Source organism: Cryptotermes secundus, unplaced genomic scaffold, assembly GCF_002891405.2.
Source record: "Cryptotermes secundus unplaced genomic scaffold, Csec_1.0 scaffold470, whole genome shotgun sequence".
NCBI lineage: Eukaryota > Metazoa > Arthropoda > Insecta > Blattodea > Kalotermitidae > Cryptotermes > Cryptotermes secundus.
The window spans coordinates 1,237,665-1,259,364 of record NW_019739954.1 but is presented as its reverse complement, the minus strand read 5'-3'; the positions used below and the strand labels follow the sequence as shown (position 1 = coordinate 1,259,364).

At 45.4% G+C, this 21,700-nt stretch overlaps 1 protein-coding gene across 2 annotated transcripts in view; it reads right to left on the bottom strand.

Moving 5' to 3' along the window:
* The window catches only part of LOC111872136 (eyes absent homolog 2), a 539,307-nt gene that overhangs the window by 324,871 nt on the left and 192,736 nt on the right, over positions 1–21,700 (bottom strand). Inside the window, exon 1 of one of the 2 annotated variants that reach the window (XM_023865725.2) lies at positions 7,978–8,040. The exons of the other annotated variant lie outside the window; for it this stretch is intronic. Within the exon in view, the coding sequence (XP_023721493.1) occupies positions 7,978–8,025 (48 nt within the window). The 5' untranslated portion in view covers positions 8,026–8,040. Of the gene's footprint in view, positions 1–7,977; positions 8,041–21,700 lie in introns of those variants that run through there. 2 annotated transcript variants of the gene reach the window in all.

Sequence of the window (21,700 nt, the reverse complement as noted above, 5' to 3'; positions counted from 1 at the left end):
TGTGACCGGACGTTCGTGTTTGGACATGCTGCAGCTGCATGCGTTCCCCCAATTACCACCTCAAATTATCCTCAACAAGATGGGGCGCCGCCACATTTCTGCCACCATGTTAGGAATCACCTGGACAGAGAGATGGCTGGGATATGAACTGGCAGAGGTGGACCAATCGCTTGGCCTCCTGGGTCGCCAGATTTAACCCCACTGAATTTTTTCGTGTGGGGTTATGTGAAGAACATTGTCTACCAGGTTAAGCTCAACGACCTTCAAACCTGAAAGCCCGCACAAGGGACGATTTGGCTACGGTAGCACTAAACATGCTTCAAGAAACGTGGAACGAGGTCGAATATCGTCTGGATATTTGTCGTGCCACCAAGGGAATTCACACTGAAATTTATTGCGAGTTATACACACAGACTACAGGCAATACAGCCCTATTGCTGATATACACACTTGACAGTTCACCGTTACATACGCACTAGTGTTGTCAATCTTCACTAGTCGTATCCTAGCAACAGATTTATAAGTCTCACTGTCACTTCAAAACACATATGAAGTCTTCTTTGCACCGAATAATTCCCTTCTTGCCATTATTCTGCAGCTTACAGTTCTGAAGACTCAATTCAATTCTCCTACTTCGAAGCTCACATCCAGGCAGGCTGGCGTCCCGAAATTCGACTCTCCACTTCCCTTTATGCTGCTTAACACTTCTTCATAACCACTTTGCACGGGCCACGCAGAAAACACAGCATCTATTGTTTACTGCCCACTGCCTGGAAATGGATATCCTACTGTTGCGCGCGTTTGCTTCCACTTTACCGAGTCGTTGCCTAGCAATGGGAATACACAGCACACTGCTTATACGGAACTGTAATAAGGATAGAGCAATGTAAAGCACATGAAGAACTGTGTGTAGCCAGCTAACTCCTTTAACAGAAATGTTGAAGAAGACCGTGGCCGCACAGTGTACTTGGGCCTCCTGTGTTCCTCGAGTCAATAAACGGCGATAGTTTTTCTAAGCGGCATTAACCATTGGTCACTGCATTGGAGGGGAAGTGTTTCTATCGGGCGAGGAAAGGGTGATATAGGCTTGTCCTGGGTCGGGACAGCTCAGTCGGTATAGGGACGGCCTACGGGCTAGGCGGCCAGGTTTCGATTCCCGGCAGGGGCAAGACATTTCCCCATACCGTCCAGACCGGCTCCGGGGTCCACTAAACCTCGTATCCAACGTGCACCGGGAGGCATGAAACTGACCATTCACCTCCGTCTAGAGCCGAGGTCAAGAATGGATCTATACTTCCATTCCACATAGAGTACGTCTTCACTGAGACAGTCTTAACTGATTAAGCACAATGACGATTTTATCTTCACGATGGTGTAGGAAGATGGTTGTTACAGCTCAGCATTCTTTGCTTCGGCACTAGTAGCAGGTGAGTGGACAGCTCCAAACCCGGCCGCTTTAACTCAGGGCAAATAGTCCACGATACCCATAGGATAGGAAAGCTGGGTGAGCTCCAAAGGCGGTCTTGACGCTGTGGGCAAAAGAGAAATCTGTCGACCATACCACGAATCAATAAACTCGTTCATGAATACCAGCGCTAGTTAACAATGCTTAGGTCATGAGTAACTTCCATGTTCGAAACTGAAGTGCCCGGCCGTCGGCTTGGTGTCCTCTCCAAATTGTCTCTGCGTCTCCCTCGCCGCTTCACAGGCTACAAAGCATAGGCATACAAACATGACAGGTTGTATCTTCAGCTTACGGTAGTGGTTCCCAACCTAAGAGGCGTGACGGGGTTCTTCGGGAGACAGATCAAGAAAATAAATCAACTTTCAACGTAATATCTTGATACGCCCATCAGAATAACAATCCAGATACCAAAAAATAATGCGGCTAAATTTCCACACTTCGAGAGAAGCGACAGCCCAGTCGGTTTAGTGACGGGCTGGACAGCCCAGGTTTGATTCCAGGCAGTCCAAGATTATTCTCACAGCTTCCAGACCTGCTCTGGGATCCATTCAGCCTCCTATCCAATGGGTACCGGGAGATGTTTCACCAGGGGTAAAGCGGCCGGTGCGTGAAGCTATGCCTCAACTCCCCAATGTCTTCATGGTATGGTACTTAAACTAATAAAACACTGGGACAACTTCATATTTTTATCATGGCTTCATGCTCAGACTGACGGTGTATAACGAAACCACAGGGAGATATCCACCATCTCAGTTGGATTCGAAGCCAAGATTCAGAACCCCAGCCTGTAAGTCAGCCTGGAGTGCAGATATTTGTGCCTTCACGTGACCTGACGCCCACAGGAAGGAGAGGAGGCTGCTCCTACTGGTGCGTATGCTCAATTGTGAACTGGCCCCACTTTCGAGAACCGAAAAGGTGAATATAATTAATTTCCTGCCTGCAGGATTTGAGGTTCTTACTGCGATAGTTATGAAGAACACAATCTTCTGGGATGTAACGTCGCGAAGTCCTCTGAAAGCGTGCTCTGCTTGCAACCTGCAACCTGAAGATGGAGGCGTTATGTTTCTCCAAAATGTCGGATGACTTGCAACGGACTACACAGTGTTCTATCCCAAAAGTGCTGCCGTATACTAGGGGTCCGCGTGACTAATAAAACTAGTTTTTGATTCGATGATCGAATTTATTGGACCTTTATACACTGGTTACAACAGTTCACAAATCACTATCTACGACTGGAAACTCTCGACCACTGACCGCACTAGACTACTCCACTACTCCTGGAGCCAGAGTGGCCAGTTATATAGCCTCGGGGCGGACTTCACAGAAAAAAAGTCCCTTGCCTAGCAATGGACGTCTATTATCGCGTGTTGTACGCAATACCTAGCAACGGGCTATTTTTTATCGAGCCATTGCCCTAGTACTGGGTCTATCCATCACACTATTCTTCAGTTTCCCCCCTGTGACAGACCTATTTTGTGTGTGTACGGGCTTGTATCTCATTAGTAGGAGCAAGGTCATAAAAATGGGAATTTTAATTCATAATTACCGGTGCGAACATGTCCACGCTCTGAGCGGGGTTTGAACTCGTAGAACAGGAACCCCATCCAGCCAGATTGCAGTCCGGAGGACAGATATTTCTGCTCTTCCTGTTACTGGCTGTCCAACAAGACCGGCGCTACCGGCACCCCGCTACGCATTTTCCGCCAGCCTGGCCCACAAAAGACCAGTGTTCTTTTTCGGAACAACAACAATGGGACAGTCTCTCGCGAACTGTCTACCTCTCGTCAGCCGGAGCTCCGTGCAACAGCGAGATAAAGAACAAAACGATGTGAATTTATATTCAATGAATCCTTCGCGGAAAACGGGAGTAAATTACTTATAAAGATAAACAATAATCAGTAATCTGGTAGACTGTTACCGTACGCCTTCTGCTCTGGAGGAGGAGATAGAAGATTCCAGACTCCTCTCTCTGCAAGACACACGGTGTCACAGCACAACAACGTCTGTAGTTTGCGCTGCAAGAACCTCATATCTCACAACAATTAATGGCTGTACAAGTGGAAGTGGGAATAGCGCATTTGGTATAGAGTGGCTAAGGGCTGGAGTTGAGCCCCAGCAGAGGCAAGACTTATTTTCTCTCCACGTCACCCAGACCGGTTTTGGGGCCTATCCAATGGGCAACGGGGGATCTTCCAGGAGTAAAGTGGCCGGCCCATAAAGCTGACCACTTATTTATAAAAAGGGCATAATCTGCTGTACCTAGCCTGGACTGACGGAGGCCGTGTATATATGTACATTTAAATAAGAAATAAGTGTATTATAAATATGTGTAAATACAGACAGTGGACTTAGTACTACAGACTGACTGACAAATGACAGACCCGACCTCTCGTCAGAGAGGGCGCTACACATAGACAAGACAGTAACTTTCATTCAAAAGAAATATCTGGTCATGAGCCCCAGCTGGGGCTCGACACCAAGACAGACAGACTGACCGACCGTCAGTTGTAACATGACCTTGACCTTGACTTGCTGACCACTCACCTCCAACTATAGTCCATTCGCGGAGACGAGACAGCGTAAACAAAGCAAGCCCCGAGTCGCCACAGCTGACAGCAATGAGTGGACAAAGCGCGCAGTTACTTCAGTGTACTCACTGCATTCGGACGCACGTTAACCTGCATTCAGACTGAAGAGTGAACTTTGGACGCCCCTGCAGCGGTACACCCATCACGTGATCGCTGCATGATTTCATTCAAAGACCAAAGGATATACCGCATGCATTTGTTTACGAGGACTCTCTCGTCTCCGCGAATGGACTATAGTGCCAGAGACAAGAATACGCGGATCTATACATCTACTCCCTCATACGTCTTCATGGCGTAGTGCTTAAATGATTATAAGCACAGAGACAACTCTTACACCTCAGTGACCTATCTATGTACATTACAACCTCGTACCCATTCTTTGGGTCAGGGTATCAGTACCAGACTACACAGTAATTAAAACTTTGGAGGAAGAATAACATAAAGTCCAGTCAAGTTCAAGAGGTTTCGAATTGCGTCCAAAACGGCTGTCGCTATCGTACATATTGCCAAGTGTACCGCCTAAATTGGGGGCACTATGCTACAAGCCGGAAGGTCCCAAATTCGCTTCCCGATGAGGTCATTTCATTTTACAACTGACCTAATCCTTCATGCCGCACTATGGCCCTGGGGTCGATTCAGCGTCTAACAGAAATGAGTACCAGGAATCTTCAGGACGGCCGGCGCATAAGGCTGATAACCTCGCCATCGGCGAGCCGATTCTTTAGAAAATGTGGGAGCCTCGACGTCTCACAACCTATAGGCCTCCACGGCCTGTTACAGGGACAGCTTTACCTTCTCTTTTTTTTTCGTGTAAATTTTGGTAACATCGTTGGGTGCCCCCTATTAGGTCCACGGTGGGAAATATTAAAGGCAGGCAGAATGACTGTGCTGGCGACAACAAAAATTTGGACGTGAATCCCAACGGGACCCGAAATCCAAGAATAACTGTGATCGAGAGGACCAGAGGCAAAGGGTCGTGATACAGAAAAATACGGCCATGGGTCACACGGGATCCGCAACTAAGAATCATTGTGCTCACGAGGGCCAGCAGGAATTTGCACAACCGACCGACAGAAAAGTTGCAACGATTTCAGCTACATAATTTTATCGGGTTACATCCGCTGCCTGTATACTGTTAACAGATAATACAGAAGACTCTCAGTCATTACGTTTGGAATTTTTAAAACACAAAGCTGTTTCACTGAAAAATTACATTCACTTTTTTAATTTTTTTAATATAGTACGTCTGTAAGGGGGCACGCCGTGCTACAAGCCAACAGGTGGCGGATTAGATTCCCAATGAGGTCGTCGGATTTTTCAATTGACCTAACCTTCCAGCAGCATTATGGCTCGATATTCTCATGGGTTTACGCGTTTTCAGAGTCTCTGAATATGAAAGAGTGGTTACGGCGATGACGTATGCATATACACACGTAACCACGCACGCCTCAAACGTTAGTTTAGTATTTTTAATGCTTATCCATCACAGATAGGTGCCCGCTTAATGAGAATTCCTTCTCGAAGCGCAGGTACCCCTCAAATGGGCCCCAAAATACAAAATGGCTACCTTCTCGAAGACGGCTCTAATGATTCCGATTAAATTTCATTAAATCATGGAGACCAACCTCTGAATAAACTGCAGTGGTGGTACCTTCAGGAAAACAACGGTAAGCCATTTTGCGGTCCAAATTCGAAATAGTACTAATTTCCTCTAAACATGCAATGTTTTTACAACCGTTGTTTCCAGCGCTTTTCTTCGTTCGAAATTTGAGAAGTGCAGCTACAATATTTGAACTGTTTTTGCTATTAACTGGAAATAAAATTGTTCATTTCTAATGTTCATAAATATAAATGGCGTTGTATCACGTGCAGCTGCACTGATTTTCCGTCCTGCGAGGGTGCTAACGGCTAGATCTCACAGCGACACGTTTTCTTAACCACCAGATCGCTTTATCGCCCTATAAGCATTCGTCCTGGTTCGGATATACCAAACTGGAAATTATCTCATCACTTTCTTAAATGTGGCCAGTGGGCTTCGCCAACTGGATACTTCTCCAAGCGCACGTAACAGAAACTGCTTATCAGGCTCGTTTCCCAACCAAGGTCCGAAAACCCATGTTCATGTTCACGGTTGCCTGGTAGCCAGTGGCCACCTCAAAATTATCTTCGAATGTGCAGTTCTGGGGCCACCTCAAAATTATCTTCGAATGTGCAGTTCTGGCAGTCTTACTCGATCACTTGCGGCACCATGGAAACAGCACACATCTTCCATGGAAACTCAACATAACACTTAATCTACCATTACTCTTTCTTAACGTTTACTGGATTCCTTCGGCCAATTACAATTCAAAATTAACTTCTGAAATTATGGGCCGTATTGATAATTGGTGCTGATCACAGTGGTCGCGGGGTCTGAGGCCCGCTCGAACACTGGGATCGTGGGTTCGAATTCCACTCTAAGAATTGATGTCTGTGCGTCTTTATTCTATGTGGAGGTAGTGGCCTTGCAACGGGTTGATCCCCATCCAAGGAGCCCTACCGACTGTGCACAGGAGTAAGAAACTGAAAAAAAAGTGGGCTGGGTTTACAAAGGACTGTAAATGGATGGCGGAAAGTAGGGAATGGGATGGATGCATAATTGGTAGGGCTCTCGAGACGGTGGATCGACAAATCGCAAGGCTGCTACCTACACAGGACAGCACAGACACATCCACGACCTGACTGGAATTCGAACCTATGATCGAGAGGATGAAGATAATTTGTGCCTTAAAAACGGGGCTTAACTTTCTTTTAATTTTGACGTTTCCCATCAAAAATTTTTAGCCTCACTTGTGCGTTTATTGCAAACAGCAGAAGCAGGAACAAATTTATGTCGCATGGCGTGGGGAGATGACAAGAGATGTTAATGCATCACCTTCTCCAGGTGACCAACAGACAAAACAGCTACAGCACAGCAATAACATTCACCACGGGGACCTGCATATATACATAACATCAAATTCGAACACCCCAGTCCACGTATAAACAACCCCAGTGGGACACCCCGAACGTGCTCAGCCTTCACACGTTCAATACGTGGCACCTAAAAAAAAAACTCAACACGACTTATAGTCTGAAGGCAGATACACAATATCACTACCACAGTGGAACAACAAACAACACACATACGGTATGTAGTAGGCAGAAGGCTTAAATGTAATTTGAAAAACTGGCTGTAAACACCTTACTAGCCATTTTAATTATAATTTTAATTTTTACCCATTTAATATCACATGTAATGTCTAGTTTCAACTATATTTGAACCACATTTTAAAATTAGGATATAACTGTGAGTACAGCATAATGATACAGACACAATATGAATGCATACTGATTAATGACGCAATTCAGAAGCTAAACAGTATTCGTGTACGCCTGAAGATGAGCCAAGAAGGGGGTCGAAACATGTAGCGATACCACCAACAACGAATAAAAACAAATACTGACACAGTACTGTCTATTTTGTTTGTTTCTGATTATTTGTTGTGTGACTGTCCAAAAATTATATCTTTCCGGTCAAAAAATGTCTGGTTGCCACATTTTCGGTCACTTATCATATGATCCGGTTTATAAGAACTATCACTGGTGGTCAGGATTTCCTAAACAGAAACTTTTATATTCGTATATTACCTTAAGTCGCTCATTCTCTTACAAACTGAGGTCCTCAGGCGAAGGAATTGTTTGCAGAAGACGCAGAAAGCGGAAGAGACATTGTGAGGAAGACAGGCAAATCGTCCCTTCCATTCGTGTTATGTTTTGGTTTTGCAAACACTACAAAAATACCGTGAAAACACAGCTGCAAAAATTCAGGCAGGAATGGGAAAACTAGTCCAAAACGTTTCTTTGCAGGACCCACCCACGTTACATGTACCACCACTCACATACCTTAAACACACCCCACTTCTCCGTGCAATGGCAGACGTCAACGTCCATGTGTGAATCTGAACACACCACTCACCTGCTGAAAACAAGACACACACACGTTAGTGCAGGCAACTGACTTCTTGCTGGCGGTGGGTGAACAACACCAACCACGGATACAACATTTATTAACAAGGCGATTTCATAATAAGAGGGACAGTAGATAAATAGGTCACAAACGGAATCAAAATGCCTGTAACGGAAGCAATAAGTTTTCTAAGTGTATCACTAGGTAGCAGCACCAGCAGCAGCTTCATGGCAGCCTACGCAGCAGGCCGGATGGCCATTGCCTACGCCTACAATAAGTTGTCCCGCAATAAAAAAGTCTACGTAGCAGACGCGCACGCGCATGTTCAGATGCTGGTTTCAGTAGTCAAAATGGCGACCGTGTTCGAGGAATTTACTACCTAAGAGCACTGTCCTGTCGTGCGTTTTTATTGTGCGCAGAAGGACTCAATGCAAAGATATTCATACCGAAATGTTTCCTGTGGCAAACGTTTCGCTGATGACGAAGAAGTTGAAACGGATGAGACGAATGTCAAAAGACTTCTATTCTGCGGGTTTCGACGTACTGGTAAAGCGATGGGGCAAATGTATTAATGTTGGTGGAGGATATATCGAGAAATGAATGTTTCCCTTCCATGTTCGAATATCATATGTTTTAGGTTTTATATCCATTTGTGACATATTCACTACCTCTCCCTCGTATGTACTAGCAACAATAGGGGAGACACCTACAGCAAGTTGATCTCAGAAGCCTCCTTTTTATTTTTTATTTAAAAAGGATAGTAGGCTAAAATAGCGTTAGCAGTTCGGACGCTGTATAAAGAACGTTTTATGTGAAAGTGATGTCTAACTCTTACCTAGTATCTGTCCCTAACAGTCTGGTGAAAATGTTTTTAAATTCGATATAGAGTACTTCCAACAAAAGTTGGTAAACGGTTCCATTTTTGCAGCCATACTAACACAACAATGCACCGTTTACGTAAGACCACATATGGACTATTCTCGTTTTCCATAAACCGACTTAAGGATTTTTCTGAAATCTGATACGAGGCTTACACGACACTGATGGAGCCTTTCGACATTAGCTATAGTTTTATTGTCATATAAAACGTTTCGGAGACCGAACTCTGCCTCCCTGTGTCCATACACAACAATGAACATAGGCAAGACATACAAGACAAACACAAGAACAATATCCATCTGCGGCAGTTCAGACAAAAATTTAACGCCAGCTTCATTAGTTTGTATTTCATTATTCATTTTTGGGCCCGACCAACAGAGCTAACTCCTATTCTGCTGCACTTACAAGCCGAACTCAACACAATCCATCTGCGGGAAATAACACAGCGATCATTGTTCATGTATCTAAGTTTATGAACGCTTTTGGTAAATCTGTATATTACATTATGGAACCTTAGAAGTGTTGTTTACTTCACACTTGTTTGTCTAGTTACCATGTATGACGTGACATTTAAATTCACAAACGCTATTGTAATTTAATACAGGTTTAAAATTACCTAGAACCCTAACGGCTCACTTCTGCAAGGCAATATTTTGATGCTACTGTTTAATTTCTCCATGATTACCACTGCAGCAGACGTAACAGTGTACTGCATCAACTCAATATTGCTGTTATTCTTGGAACTGCCGAGTTTTTGGTATACTGAATGAGGCCTCGCCTGAGATAACGGTAAAATGTAAAGTCGTCCCTGTTCTTAACCAATTAAGCACTACCCCATGGAGGCGTATGGAGGGGGGGGTAGAACTGAGACTGCGAAGTTGGTATAGTGATAGGCTATGGGATGGACGACCGAGGGGTCGGAGTTCGAGTCTCGGTAGGGTCAAGAATTTTCTTCTCTCCACGGCGTCTAGACCGGCTCTGGGCCACACCCAGTCTATCCAATGGGTACCGGGGTCTCTTTCCCCAGGGGTAAAGCGGAGGGGCGTGAAGCTGACCATTCACCTCCAACAAATGCTGAGGTCAAGAAAACGTGGATCTCTACTTTCAACTGAGGAAGAAAACAAATCCAGTTACACTACGCGTCACCTCCGTATCACGTGTTTTGTTTTGCTTGCTGAAGAGGACCTAAATTGTATAATGTAAAAGCACATAATCACGAGGAAATCCCATTAACCTTCAATGTCACAGAATGAAAAGAGTGATCGAAGCAAACCCCCAGTCCCTCGCATTTTTCAAACCAGTCTCAGCAGAAGACAGGATTTGCTTTGCAAGTGATTAACTTCGAATAAAGAGTAATAATGTCTTTAAAGACGTGCCTTCATCAGGTAGGGCTTTACATCAGGCCGAGTGAAAGGCGGCGCAATCGTTGCGTGAAGATGAAAGAATAATGTTGTTTTTAGACGACAACGGCAGTCAGCGGTTGTCTCAGGTACGGACCCGACAAGATAACTATATGAACTACAGTGCGTCCACGAAATTTGGTACTCACACCAGAAACCTGGGCACAGAGTTCCGCGTAAGGAGAAGTGTGTCAAGCAACAGAGGACAGTGGTGACAGCTGCGTTCTGTGAGGGAGGCCCATGTTATATAGTCCGCAAGCGAATTATACCGACCGAGCGACCGCCGCTTGTCGGCGAAGTTAGTACTAACTTTAGCTGATAGAGGATGTTGCGTGGCCAGAGCAACGAATCCCCACGGCCGTTAATTTCGGTTTTCTAGATCGGAGCCGCCATTTCCTTAAAATAGCTCCTCAGTCATCCTCACGAGTATGAGTGGACCCACTTCCAGACCCACTACTTCTCAGAAAATCTGGTAGCGCCGGGAATCGAGCCCCGACCTCCCTGTTACAGACCTCCTTACAACCTATGTACACTATACAGTCTTTATCTTACCTACTGGACTCGAGCAAATCCACCATGCATTCTGTTCAGACACACCATTCTAAAAATAGGGACAATACCTATCTCGAGGTACAATGTTCGAATCTCTGTCAGTCTGTCCCATATATACACAATTATTAACTCGTAACACGAATTTCATCCAACTAGTATATTTTTGAGACCAGTTCCTACGTCACAGAAAATGGAATGCGATACTGGAACATTATTACCGACGTCTCGCAGAACAGTACCTCAATTTTATGAGCAGACAAGCAAGGGGAGTGGCTTACCGACTACGACTGATAGGTCAATACTGTTTTGGGATATAATCGCTGTTTATAATAAGAAACAAAACACACCGTGAGAGTGGAATGTACAGCTACAGCTTGCAACTGTACGCTTCTATACAGCAACCGCTGCTTTTTAGAGGGCCAAGGTCGAAGACCCAGCGGTAGTCTTCAGTTTACGCACGATGAATCCTTTCCAAATAAGGCCCAACCCTTCCTTTTTCATATTATTCCTTTCTGCATTACAGCAAGAGCAGTCTGGCAGGTGGGCACGACCTTCCAAATTACTGATTTTAACAGAACATTTAAGGTTACAGAATCTCACCACTAGATACAACATCGCCGAATTACGTGCAAATCAAACAGTAATATTGTGACATATAGACACATTGCCAAGTAACAGCTGCATAAACAGGCGACAGTACAACAGTCGTTGCTAGGTACCAGCTCTGTGGACACGTTTTCCCGGCAAAGACAGAGCACGCAACAAAGGAAGAGATGTTCTCTGTTCGGCCCGTGCCCGGACTATAGAACGAGGGCTACCACTTACAAAATCGTGAGAATGAACATGTTCGCAGTGTAGAGCAACAAGAAGCCAGACGCAGAAAATATCTCGTATAAGAGGCTTAAACTTGGCGGTGGTGAAGCTTACGACCGTTCAAGTGATTAAGCTGCCGTTGTAGCATAAGAAACGTAAGATAGGTTTGATGTGCTCTGCAAAGTCTGTCCTGAAAGGGGCCTGTATAATGCGCAAAAACAAGAATTTTCAATAACATGTTATATTTGCGATAAGTAAACTTGACAAAAGGCCAAGCATATTCATAAGAGGCAAACCCTTCTTCTCGTCAGAGAGGATGTTACGTAAGGACTATGACAGCAAACGTTCAGTTGAAAATAATTCTGATGGTGACTCTCAAGGGGTTTGGCGCAAAAGTGAACTCACTTTCGTAAACCGCTAGTCGTACAGTAACTCTTTGACTTTTAGTTGTTAGACCCCGCGTGGAGTAGGGCTCGAATATCCCCACTGTAGCCCTGCGAGTCTTAAGAGGCGGCGAAAAGGGAATCCAGTGCCTGGGGGTATAACTGGACCACCCTGTTCCCGAGCGTAGAAATACGGGGACCTGGTCGTCCAGCTTTGGGAAGTCTCGAATCTAAGAAAGTAAAATATTGTCATGAGTCCCGTGGGACTTAGACCCATGAACTGCGCTGACGAGGGCCAGCAGCAATTGTAAGCGACAGACCCATTCTCTTGCCAGAGGAGCCCCACACAAGCAAACCCACAACTGACAGTAATAAAAATCTGGTCTTGGGCCCCGTATGGGGCTTCACATCAAGAGGGACTGGCCGATTGACCGTCGGTTGCAACGTAACTCTGACTTGAGGAAGGACTTGTATACATGCGAAAGAAGGAATTTTCAACGTGCTGTATGTGCGACACGTACGCTGGACAAAGGCGAAGCATATTCATAAGAGACAAACACGTCCTCTCGTTAGAGAGGCTGTTACATAAGGACTATGATCTCATGGGTTCAGTTTGCAAAAAAAAAAAAAAAAACTATGATCGTGATCCTCAAGGGAATCTGCGCCAAGACGAACTGATTGGCGGTAACCCACCACTCGTAAAGTGACTTTGAGTTGTTAGTCGAGTTAGCTGAGAGAAATGAGAAGCTGGCAGCTCTGACCGAGGGCAGTTCGAGACCCATAGGAAGGGGAACGTCCGTCGCTGGAAGCTGCTACCAAGCAACGGCTAGTGAAGACTGAGAAGACTTTATATGTGATGTAGTTATAGTAATCTTTGGAGTGTGTAACAGGGAGACTGTCGCAGTTGTTTGTAAAACCATTTGTTATTTGTACTTACGAGTGTAAGTGTCCAATAAATCTAGTTAATCTAATCCAAACCCCGTGTATAGTCAACCACGTGACATAATAAACAGTATGAAAACTTCAATCATCTTCTTTGTGAATGACGGGCAACGTAGTAACAAGAAAGTCCCTCCGAAACGTTGGATAAGACGTGCTAGACTACACTTCGAGCGGGTTACCGAAGCGGTAAACCCCTAGACTCTTTATCTCGGAAGTGATTGGGTGCGAATACCGATGCACCAGCTATACTCGGAGCAGGGACGGCGTAGTCGGTATAGCGACTGCCTAAAGCTGGACGACCGAGTGGTCACAGTTCAAGTCCCGGTAGGGTTAAGAACTTTATCTTCTCCACGTCGTCCAGACCGATTCTAAAGTCCACCCAACCTCCTATCCAATTGGTACCGAGGTAAAGAGGCCGAGGATTGAAGCTGACCACTCACCTCAAACTTGAGCCGAGGTCAAGAAAATATGGATCTATACATCCACTCCCCCATACACCTTCATGGCTTAGTGCTTAATTAGTTAAGCACAGGGACAACTTTACCCTTTTACACCAGATATACTGACTTGTGGTTTTCCTCAATATGACGGGAAAGTATCTCGATTAGGAAAAACCATGGTTTCCTTCATCCTACCATTCGACGCTATACAGTCCAGCAACGGACAGATCCACCTAAAATACATAACACCACATCAGAGACGAAGAGTGATTTTTAATAAAGTGACTATTTGTTAGGATTTATCGATTAACCTTTGAATGTGTCACTTCCGAGTATAGCCTCTAACTAAACCCGCCATTCAAAAAGGCCCTCTTTCAGGAACACAATAGCTATGGCATTACCAGTCCATTGGCTGACACTCGCACTCTCTCCCCTTGCCTGTATCAGAGACAAAGGCGGGCCGGACTGCGCGTGCCTGTCATGTTCAAGTTGCCATGGCAACTGCCCTCAGCATCATATGAGTGTGGGAGTCATCTGACGATGCTTTCGGACCCGACATCGAGTCTCGTCCACTTCCATTTTCCGCGCAGCTGCTACTTTTCTTCGATTAATTAGTTCGCAAAATTGTGCTTCAATCCACTTTCGGGGAACCGGGATAGCTCAGTCGGTACATCGACTAGCTACGGGCTCCACAATCGAGGGTTTTAAAGTTCGAGTCCCAATAGGGTCAAGACCGGTTCTAGGGCCCACCAAGCCTCCTATCCGCAGGTAACCGGGGGCTACTTCCCCGGGGGTTAAGCGGCCAAGGAGTAAAGTTCTCCACTCAGCTCCAGCTAGTGCAGAGGTCATGAAAACAAACAACTCCGTGGTTTTAGTCCGCAAGCGAACTATACCGACCAAGCTACCGCCGCTTGTTGGCGACGTTAATGCCAATTTCAGCGGACAGAGGGTGTCGCGTCGTCAGCGCAAGGAATCCCCACGGCCGTTGATCTCGGTTTTCTAGGCCGGAGCCGCTATTTCCTTGAAATAGCTCCTCAATTATCCTCAAGAGGCTGAGTGGACCCCGTTCCAGACCCACTACTTCTCTGAAAATTTCGGAGCGCCGGGAATCGAACCCGGACCTCTGGATCTGTAGCCAGGAAGTCTGACTACACCACAATGGCGGTCAGCGAGGTCATGGAAACGTGTATTAATTAGTTGAGCACAGGGGCTTCAACCTTTCCGCATGTTTCTAACTCGTTCATGGTATCTACATTCTTATTATGGTCTAGTGTAGCGCAGCCTTTAACTGTTGGTACGTAACTCATCTCTGCTCCCTGTATGCTCCTGTTTCTCTCTTGCTTTAACTGCCACTTCCTTGTTGAGATTAATTTTTACACTGGATAAAAGGGGACATACTCAGGAACTACACACGTGGAACAAAACGGATATTTCTGTACAGTATAGGACATATCCTGAGAGAAATTATACGATGCTCTGGGTAGTATTGGAGGTTTGATGTAAAATGTTGCAGAGAAAAGACTTGGGCCATAAGAGGCGGGTCACCTCGCTCGATGTAGCATCCAGCCAGTGTAGGTAAACCTATCCTTGTAACAGACCGTCGAGGTCCCCACATTTTCTGGACAATTGTTTCACAGACTGCGGTGACGTCAGCCCTACGCGCAGGCCGGCCGTCACCCACCGGAAGATTTCTGTTAAGAGGCTGCGTTGACCCTAAGGCCGTAGTACAACGGTCACAGCAACGTCAAATGATCAAGTGATAGTTAATAATTAGTTGAAGAATAAGCGAAACGTATCGGTCATGAGCTAATTTAGGTTACTGCTACTTGAAGATTGCCTGGAGGGGCTGAGAAACCCAACAAAAGTCTCAAGTGAGTATAGGTGGCCCAGCCGGAATTCGAACCAGTCGCCTTCCAGAAAGAGCGTCAGAAGCGTTACAGCTTCAGTCGCATTCCTCGGTATCATACCTGAAGATGGAGGCAGCAGGTTATTCCGAAATGTTGGTAACTTTCTCTACCACACTACACGGTTCCATGTCACTGAAGAACATATCTTCGGTAACAATGTGGCTTGACATTTGACAGAGCAATGGTTACGATACTGTGATGTATAGACCCATTGCTACGTAACGGCTCGGTAAACACGTTTATGCGAAAACCAAAGTGCGCAACAATAGGACGTCCACTGCTAGACAACGGTTCATTAAACACGCCTCCTTGACAATATAGGCTGTTTTCTGCGTGGTTCGTGCACAGTGGATATAAAGATTTCCGAAGCTAGCAGCACAGTTACCTACTGTCGAGGACCGAGCCATAGCTCAAGCGGTTAGTCGCTATCTTCCCACCGCAGCGGCCCGGGTTCAATCCCATGTCTGCTCAAATTGGATTTGTGATGGACAAAGTGGCGCTGGGGCGGGTTTTCTCCGAGTACTTCGGTTCCCCTGCCAATCTTCATTCCACCAAATTATCCATCATCATAATCATCCGGGGCAGGTACAATAGGCCAATCAGTGACCGCCGTGCCAAGTGGACCCAAATGGACTCAACTCAATATGCGAAAAAATTACCTATTGTCGAGAACTGGGTCGAGTTCTGGAGATGGAAACCGAAACTGATAAAGAAGAAACAGGAAGAAATGAATTAGGCTGTGCAAAAAAGACTTCGTATGTGATTTATACAGTTACAGCGAGACGGTTATAATTCCGTTTCCAGGATACGACTTGTGGAGTTTGAGAATCCTACTGCGTGTGTAACGGTTAACTGTAAAGTGTGTAAATCAGTGATAGCTCTGTAAATGTCTGTAACTGCATGTCGTCAAGAGCTGTGAATGTATAAGGTGCAATAAATCCGACCAACCAATCCAAACCCGTCACTACTACTACACGTGACAATGTGTACCACCTGCTTTAACATTCAAGAACTCGGCATTCTGCCCACAGTGCATCTGTGTGCTCCACATCATTCTCAGAATAAACAGCGACTGTTTCCCCACAACAGCATTAACCAAATGGTCCGGACATCAGGCCTGAGGATGGCAGAGGGGGATGAAGTCAGAGCCGAATGAGTGGCACTAGTTGGCGTTGTGGTTTCCTGGGTTGCGTCACCGTGCCTTCCGCTGGGTCCCTATGACCCACCTGTCTATAAACCTCAGATTTCAGTTCTGAAGACAGAAGCACCATGTTACCCCGACACGGTGCCATCAGTTATGGTGCGTCACAACCCCAAAGACTATAATCTGAGAAATCACCGCGGTGCAAATCACCAAGAAGTCTTAATAGCAGTTGCTTGACGCGCTATGCTACAAGTCGGAAGGTCGCGGGTTCGATTACCGATAAGATCATTGGATTTTTCAATTCACTTAATCCTTCCAGGAACACTATGACCATCGATTCGATTCAACCTCTAACAGAAATGAGTACCAGTAATATTCTTGGAGATATAGAGCTGCCGGCGCGTAAGGCTAACAACCTCGCCGCCATCTGTGAGCAGATTGTCTAGAACAGGCATGTCCAACGCGTCGATCGCGGAACGATTTTTGGTCGATCTCACAGGCCTATAAGGAAATTATACGTGAAAAGCATGTAAATTCACTTGTAATATAATATGATTATATTCAGATTTTGAAGGGAACTTACGTATTAGTCATTCATATTTTTCTGTTCTTATGTACCTTACGTGAAAATTGCTTTACACTTGTGTTAAGTGAACTGTGGGGAAGTCCCTACTCTATCCTTATCATGTGAACTCTTATTTTTACCAATAGTTTTGCTTAAAGCGAAGTACGATGTTAGGAGGGGGTGCTAGATCACTGGCAGTTTTGACAGTAAAAAGTCAATCACAACCTGTTTGAAGTTGGACATGCCTGGTCTAGAAAATGTGGCAGCCTCGACGTCTCATAACCCTATGGGCCTCCACGGCCTGTTACAGGGTTAGCTTTGTCTTTGCCTTTCTTTCTTATAGGCATAGCATTAGAATTCCTTGCAATTATGCTCAACCGTAGCCATGCCATACCATACCACGTTTTAATATCATCCTTCGATTTCACTTCCGATAAAGTATGAAGCCAGTTCATTGTCCCCGCATCAAGCGTGGTGCATGTCCTAAAAGCCACTCGTTATTTAACCCAAGTGACATACAAATTTCTGTTTATTCAGAATACCTATACAGAATGCCCACGGAACTTCCCTGTGAGTCAACGACATCTGTTGTTCAACAAGGAAACTATTTTGACGTCCATTCAGTCACACTTCACGGCCACTCGCAGTAGTTGTGACGTAACACAGCCGTTGCAGTTTGTTACCGGGTTAATCACTGTGATAAATAACAAAATTTGGCATAAGGTCCTACTTGCAAGGCGGACTATGTATTGAAAGCCCGAGGAGATGTTTAAGGTAGCACAGAAAAGGGTTAACAATGAACGTATGAAGAACAATGCCAACTGTCAACCTCATTTGATTCCACTGTTCCAGACTGTACATGCATTCACTCATCTTGCCTTCATCACTGGATTATAAATGGGGGAAAAAATATGCCCCCCCCCCGGACCGTTAATACAGTGTGTCACGGGGGGGGAGAGAACTGTCGAAAATAGCTGTCTCTCAGGTCGCCAGCGTCAAGGAAAAAATTGTCTCGGTTCGGCTTTTTGGTGTTGTGGCGTTCTCACTCGGTCAGTCGTGGCACAGAGGAAATGTCGAACCAACCCAAAGAAGACCAACGCCATTTCCAAGTCACAACAATTAACTTCTCTTTTAAATTCCGAGTACCACATCATCTTGTGCCTCTTGGGCGCCTGTCAGAAGCGGCTGCCACGGCGAGGGGGCTAGAATACGTATTGAAAAAAAATCATTTATTTGCACATGGGAGACGTAGTCGTAAATCTTTTTTTACACAGTGGGTAGGGGATCAGCCCGTCGTAAGGCCGCTACCTACACAAAGCAAAACACAAACATAATGCCTTGAGTGTGAATCGAACCCACGATCTTAGCGTCCGAGCGAGCGAAGACAGTTCATGCTTCAGACCTCACCGCCTCTGTGATCGGCATTCAGATTAAATACACCAAATTATTCGTATGGTACGAGATGGAGATATAGATGGCGGAGTGGTCTCGCTGACAGACAGATATACAGAATCTAAGGAACATCTGTGGCGTAGGTTTGTGCACACCGCGCATTTATCTGCTAGAACACAGTCAGCAAATTCCGACTCCACCACGCACTCGTGTAGCTATAGCTGGATGTACTTCAACAACAAGAGCATGGCACTACTCCGTTGCCAGAATGAAGACTGCGTGTTGACGCTATGAGCAAATGAATCCCGAAAGACATAAAACAACATGGCTGTCGGGCTGTGGCAGCAAATACAATCTAAGGAATCCCCATTAGGCAAACCGCTTTACATGTAACAGCAACACTAGGGAACCACTACAATATCGTAGCAAGTATACCCGTTTCTAATGACTGTAAACTACTCCCGCTGCTAGCCAACAGATTCCTAACAAGCACCAACAGACTAACTGCGAAGCAGCGTTCCCTTCGCGGTCCGTGATACAGCTGCCTGACAACAGAAGCAGTGTTTTCTATGGGGTCCAATCATGTTACAACAAGCAGGACAAGTCTAAGGTTCAATTAGTTGTGAGACAGTCGCCAGCCAGCAAGGATGTGAACACGGAAGCTGAGGAAGCTACGGCGTTTGTAACCGTTACCAGGCGACAACCGATGAAGACACAGGAGACTGAGAAGACTTGATGCTTGCTGTAGTGAACTGCAGAGCGTGTCAATCACCGATAGCGCTATAGTGATTTGTTACGTTGTGTTAAGTCTTCAATAAATCCAATTACCATTCCAAACCCCGTCTACAGTCACTCAATCACGTGCTAATATGATTGCCTTCTCTGGCAACTAAAATATTTGTCTGCTTCCCAAACTTTCAATCCTTCCGAGCACTGGTATGAAACACCGCAACACATTTCCCTTTACAAAACTAAACAAGAAATATGTTTTGGAATGAAGGAGTCGGGATAGTCCAACCGGTGTAACGACTAGATATTGGCTCGAAGACAGATGGGTCGGAGTTTGAATCCCGGTTGGGTCAAGAATTTTTTATTCTCCCCGTCAAGACCGGTTGTGGGGCCCACCCAGCCTCCTATCCAGTGCGTACCGGACCTGTTTCTAGGGTAATACAGTGACAAGGACGTGAAGCTGACAACTCACCTCCAAATAATGCCAAGGTCAAGAAAACGTGGATCTATACATCCACTCCACACATACAACTTCACAGCGCAGTACTAAATTAGTTAAGCACAGGGACTTCATCTTTGTGTAAGAGTAAGACTTACGTCAAACGTGCATGTGATTTATGAATCTATATTAATTTTCTCTTCGTCGGTTGAGTTTACGACCGTGTCGTCACCTGCATAAGATGACAGAAGAATTACAATGGATTTTGAAAGAAGCTACACTGACAAACTCGAATTATTACCTCGCCCTCAGCCTGGGAGAGGAAAATCAGAGAGAGTCTTTCAATATAAACACGGTCCTGGCCGAGAATCTCAGAGAGTTCCTCACGAACACGACTACGCCTGTCCGTTCGGTCACATGTTCTTTGTACTACTTAAAAAAAAAGGTAAACTATCCCTGCAACTGGCCGTGGAGGCCCATAGGGTTGTCACACGTCGACTCCCACATTTTATAGACAATCGGCTCACAGATGGCGGTGAGGTGGTCAGCCTTACGCGCCGGCCGCCCTTTACACCCAGGAAGATTCGTGGTACTCATTTCTGTTAGAGGCTGAGTCCACCCCAGGGCCATAGTGCGGCTGGAAGGATTAAATAAAAAAAAAACTCGGCGTCATTGGGGCTCGAACCCGCGACCTTCCGGCTTGTAGCAGTGCTTCAACGAACTACGCTACTGCGTACCACAAACTGTACTACTTACCCTTTATTATCATTCCCCTGGGCCGCGGAATTATTCGTAGATACTTTATCAGATGAGTTATAATATTAGGTCTATACTTAACCTGTTTTTATGTAGGTGGATAGACGATACACGTCCAAACAGTGGTGCGATCATCACAGAGGACGAGTGGGCACACACAAAGCATTATCGGAATATGAAATGCGATTTTCTTGTGGGCTCATTCACAGTAGCGATGAAGGGACTCAAAAGCAGAATTGTGCCGCTCCGAATGACCTCCCTCCTACAAACGCTCGGCATGAGCCCGCCCTAAATTCATTCTGCCCGAGTTCAAAACTGCTCTTTTCAAGCAGCCCCTAACCCCTCAACGTATATAAAAGGTATCTCACCCCCAATACCTGTCCAAACTACAATAATAGACGTACTGTTCAACTGTCAAGCATAAGTCTATATACACACAGTGAGGGGTACAGTCAACGCAACAAAAAGGGGCACTATTTATACGTATGCAAGTATTAGGTTGGTTCGAAGCAGATATTCACTGACATCCCTAGCCGGCCGGTTAGAAGACTGAAGCCATATCAGCAGTGTGTTTCGAAATAAAAACAACGTTAATCACTCACTCACCCATGGAGCTGAGCCCTTCCTGTGAAGCCGCCAAATGTGCAGCTACTCAAGAATTTCCCAGCATTTTATGGTACCCGACGGTTCATTATCGTGTTCACATGAGCCCTCCACTGGTCCCTATCGTGAGCCAGATCAATCCAATCCATATCAACCCAACCTATATCTCTAAGGTCCATTTTAATAATGTCCACCCACGTACGACTTGGTCTTCGCAGTGGTCTCTTTTCTTCTGGCTTTCCCACGAATATCCTATATGCATTCCTCTTCTCCCCCATTACTGCTACATGCCCTACCCACCTCATCCTCCTTAACTTGAGCATTCTAATTAAATAATTGGAGAAGAGTAAAAGTTATGAAGCTCCTCATTATGCAGTTTTCTCCAACTTCCTGTCACTTCATCCTTCGGTTCAAATATTCTCCTCAACACCCTGTTCTCAAACACCCTCAGTCTATGTTCCTCCCTTAATTCTAGAGACCAAGTTTCACACCCATACAGAACCACAGGCAAAATTATAGTTTTGCATATTCTAAATCTGTTCTTATACAGCAGACAAGAAGAGAAAATGTCCTTGGTTGAATGGTAGCAAGCATTACCCGAGTTCAGTCACCTCTTAATTTTCTGTTGAGTCAGGTTTTGATATGTTATGGTGCCATTTTCAAAACACCTGATTTTGCCCTGCATTCTGGTGACGAGACAGTAATGACGTTCTTA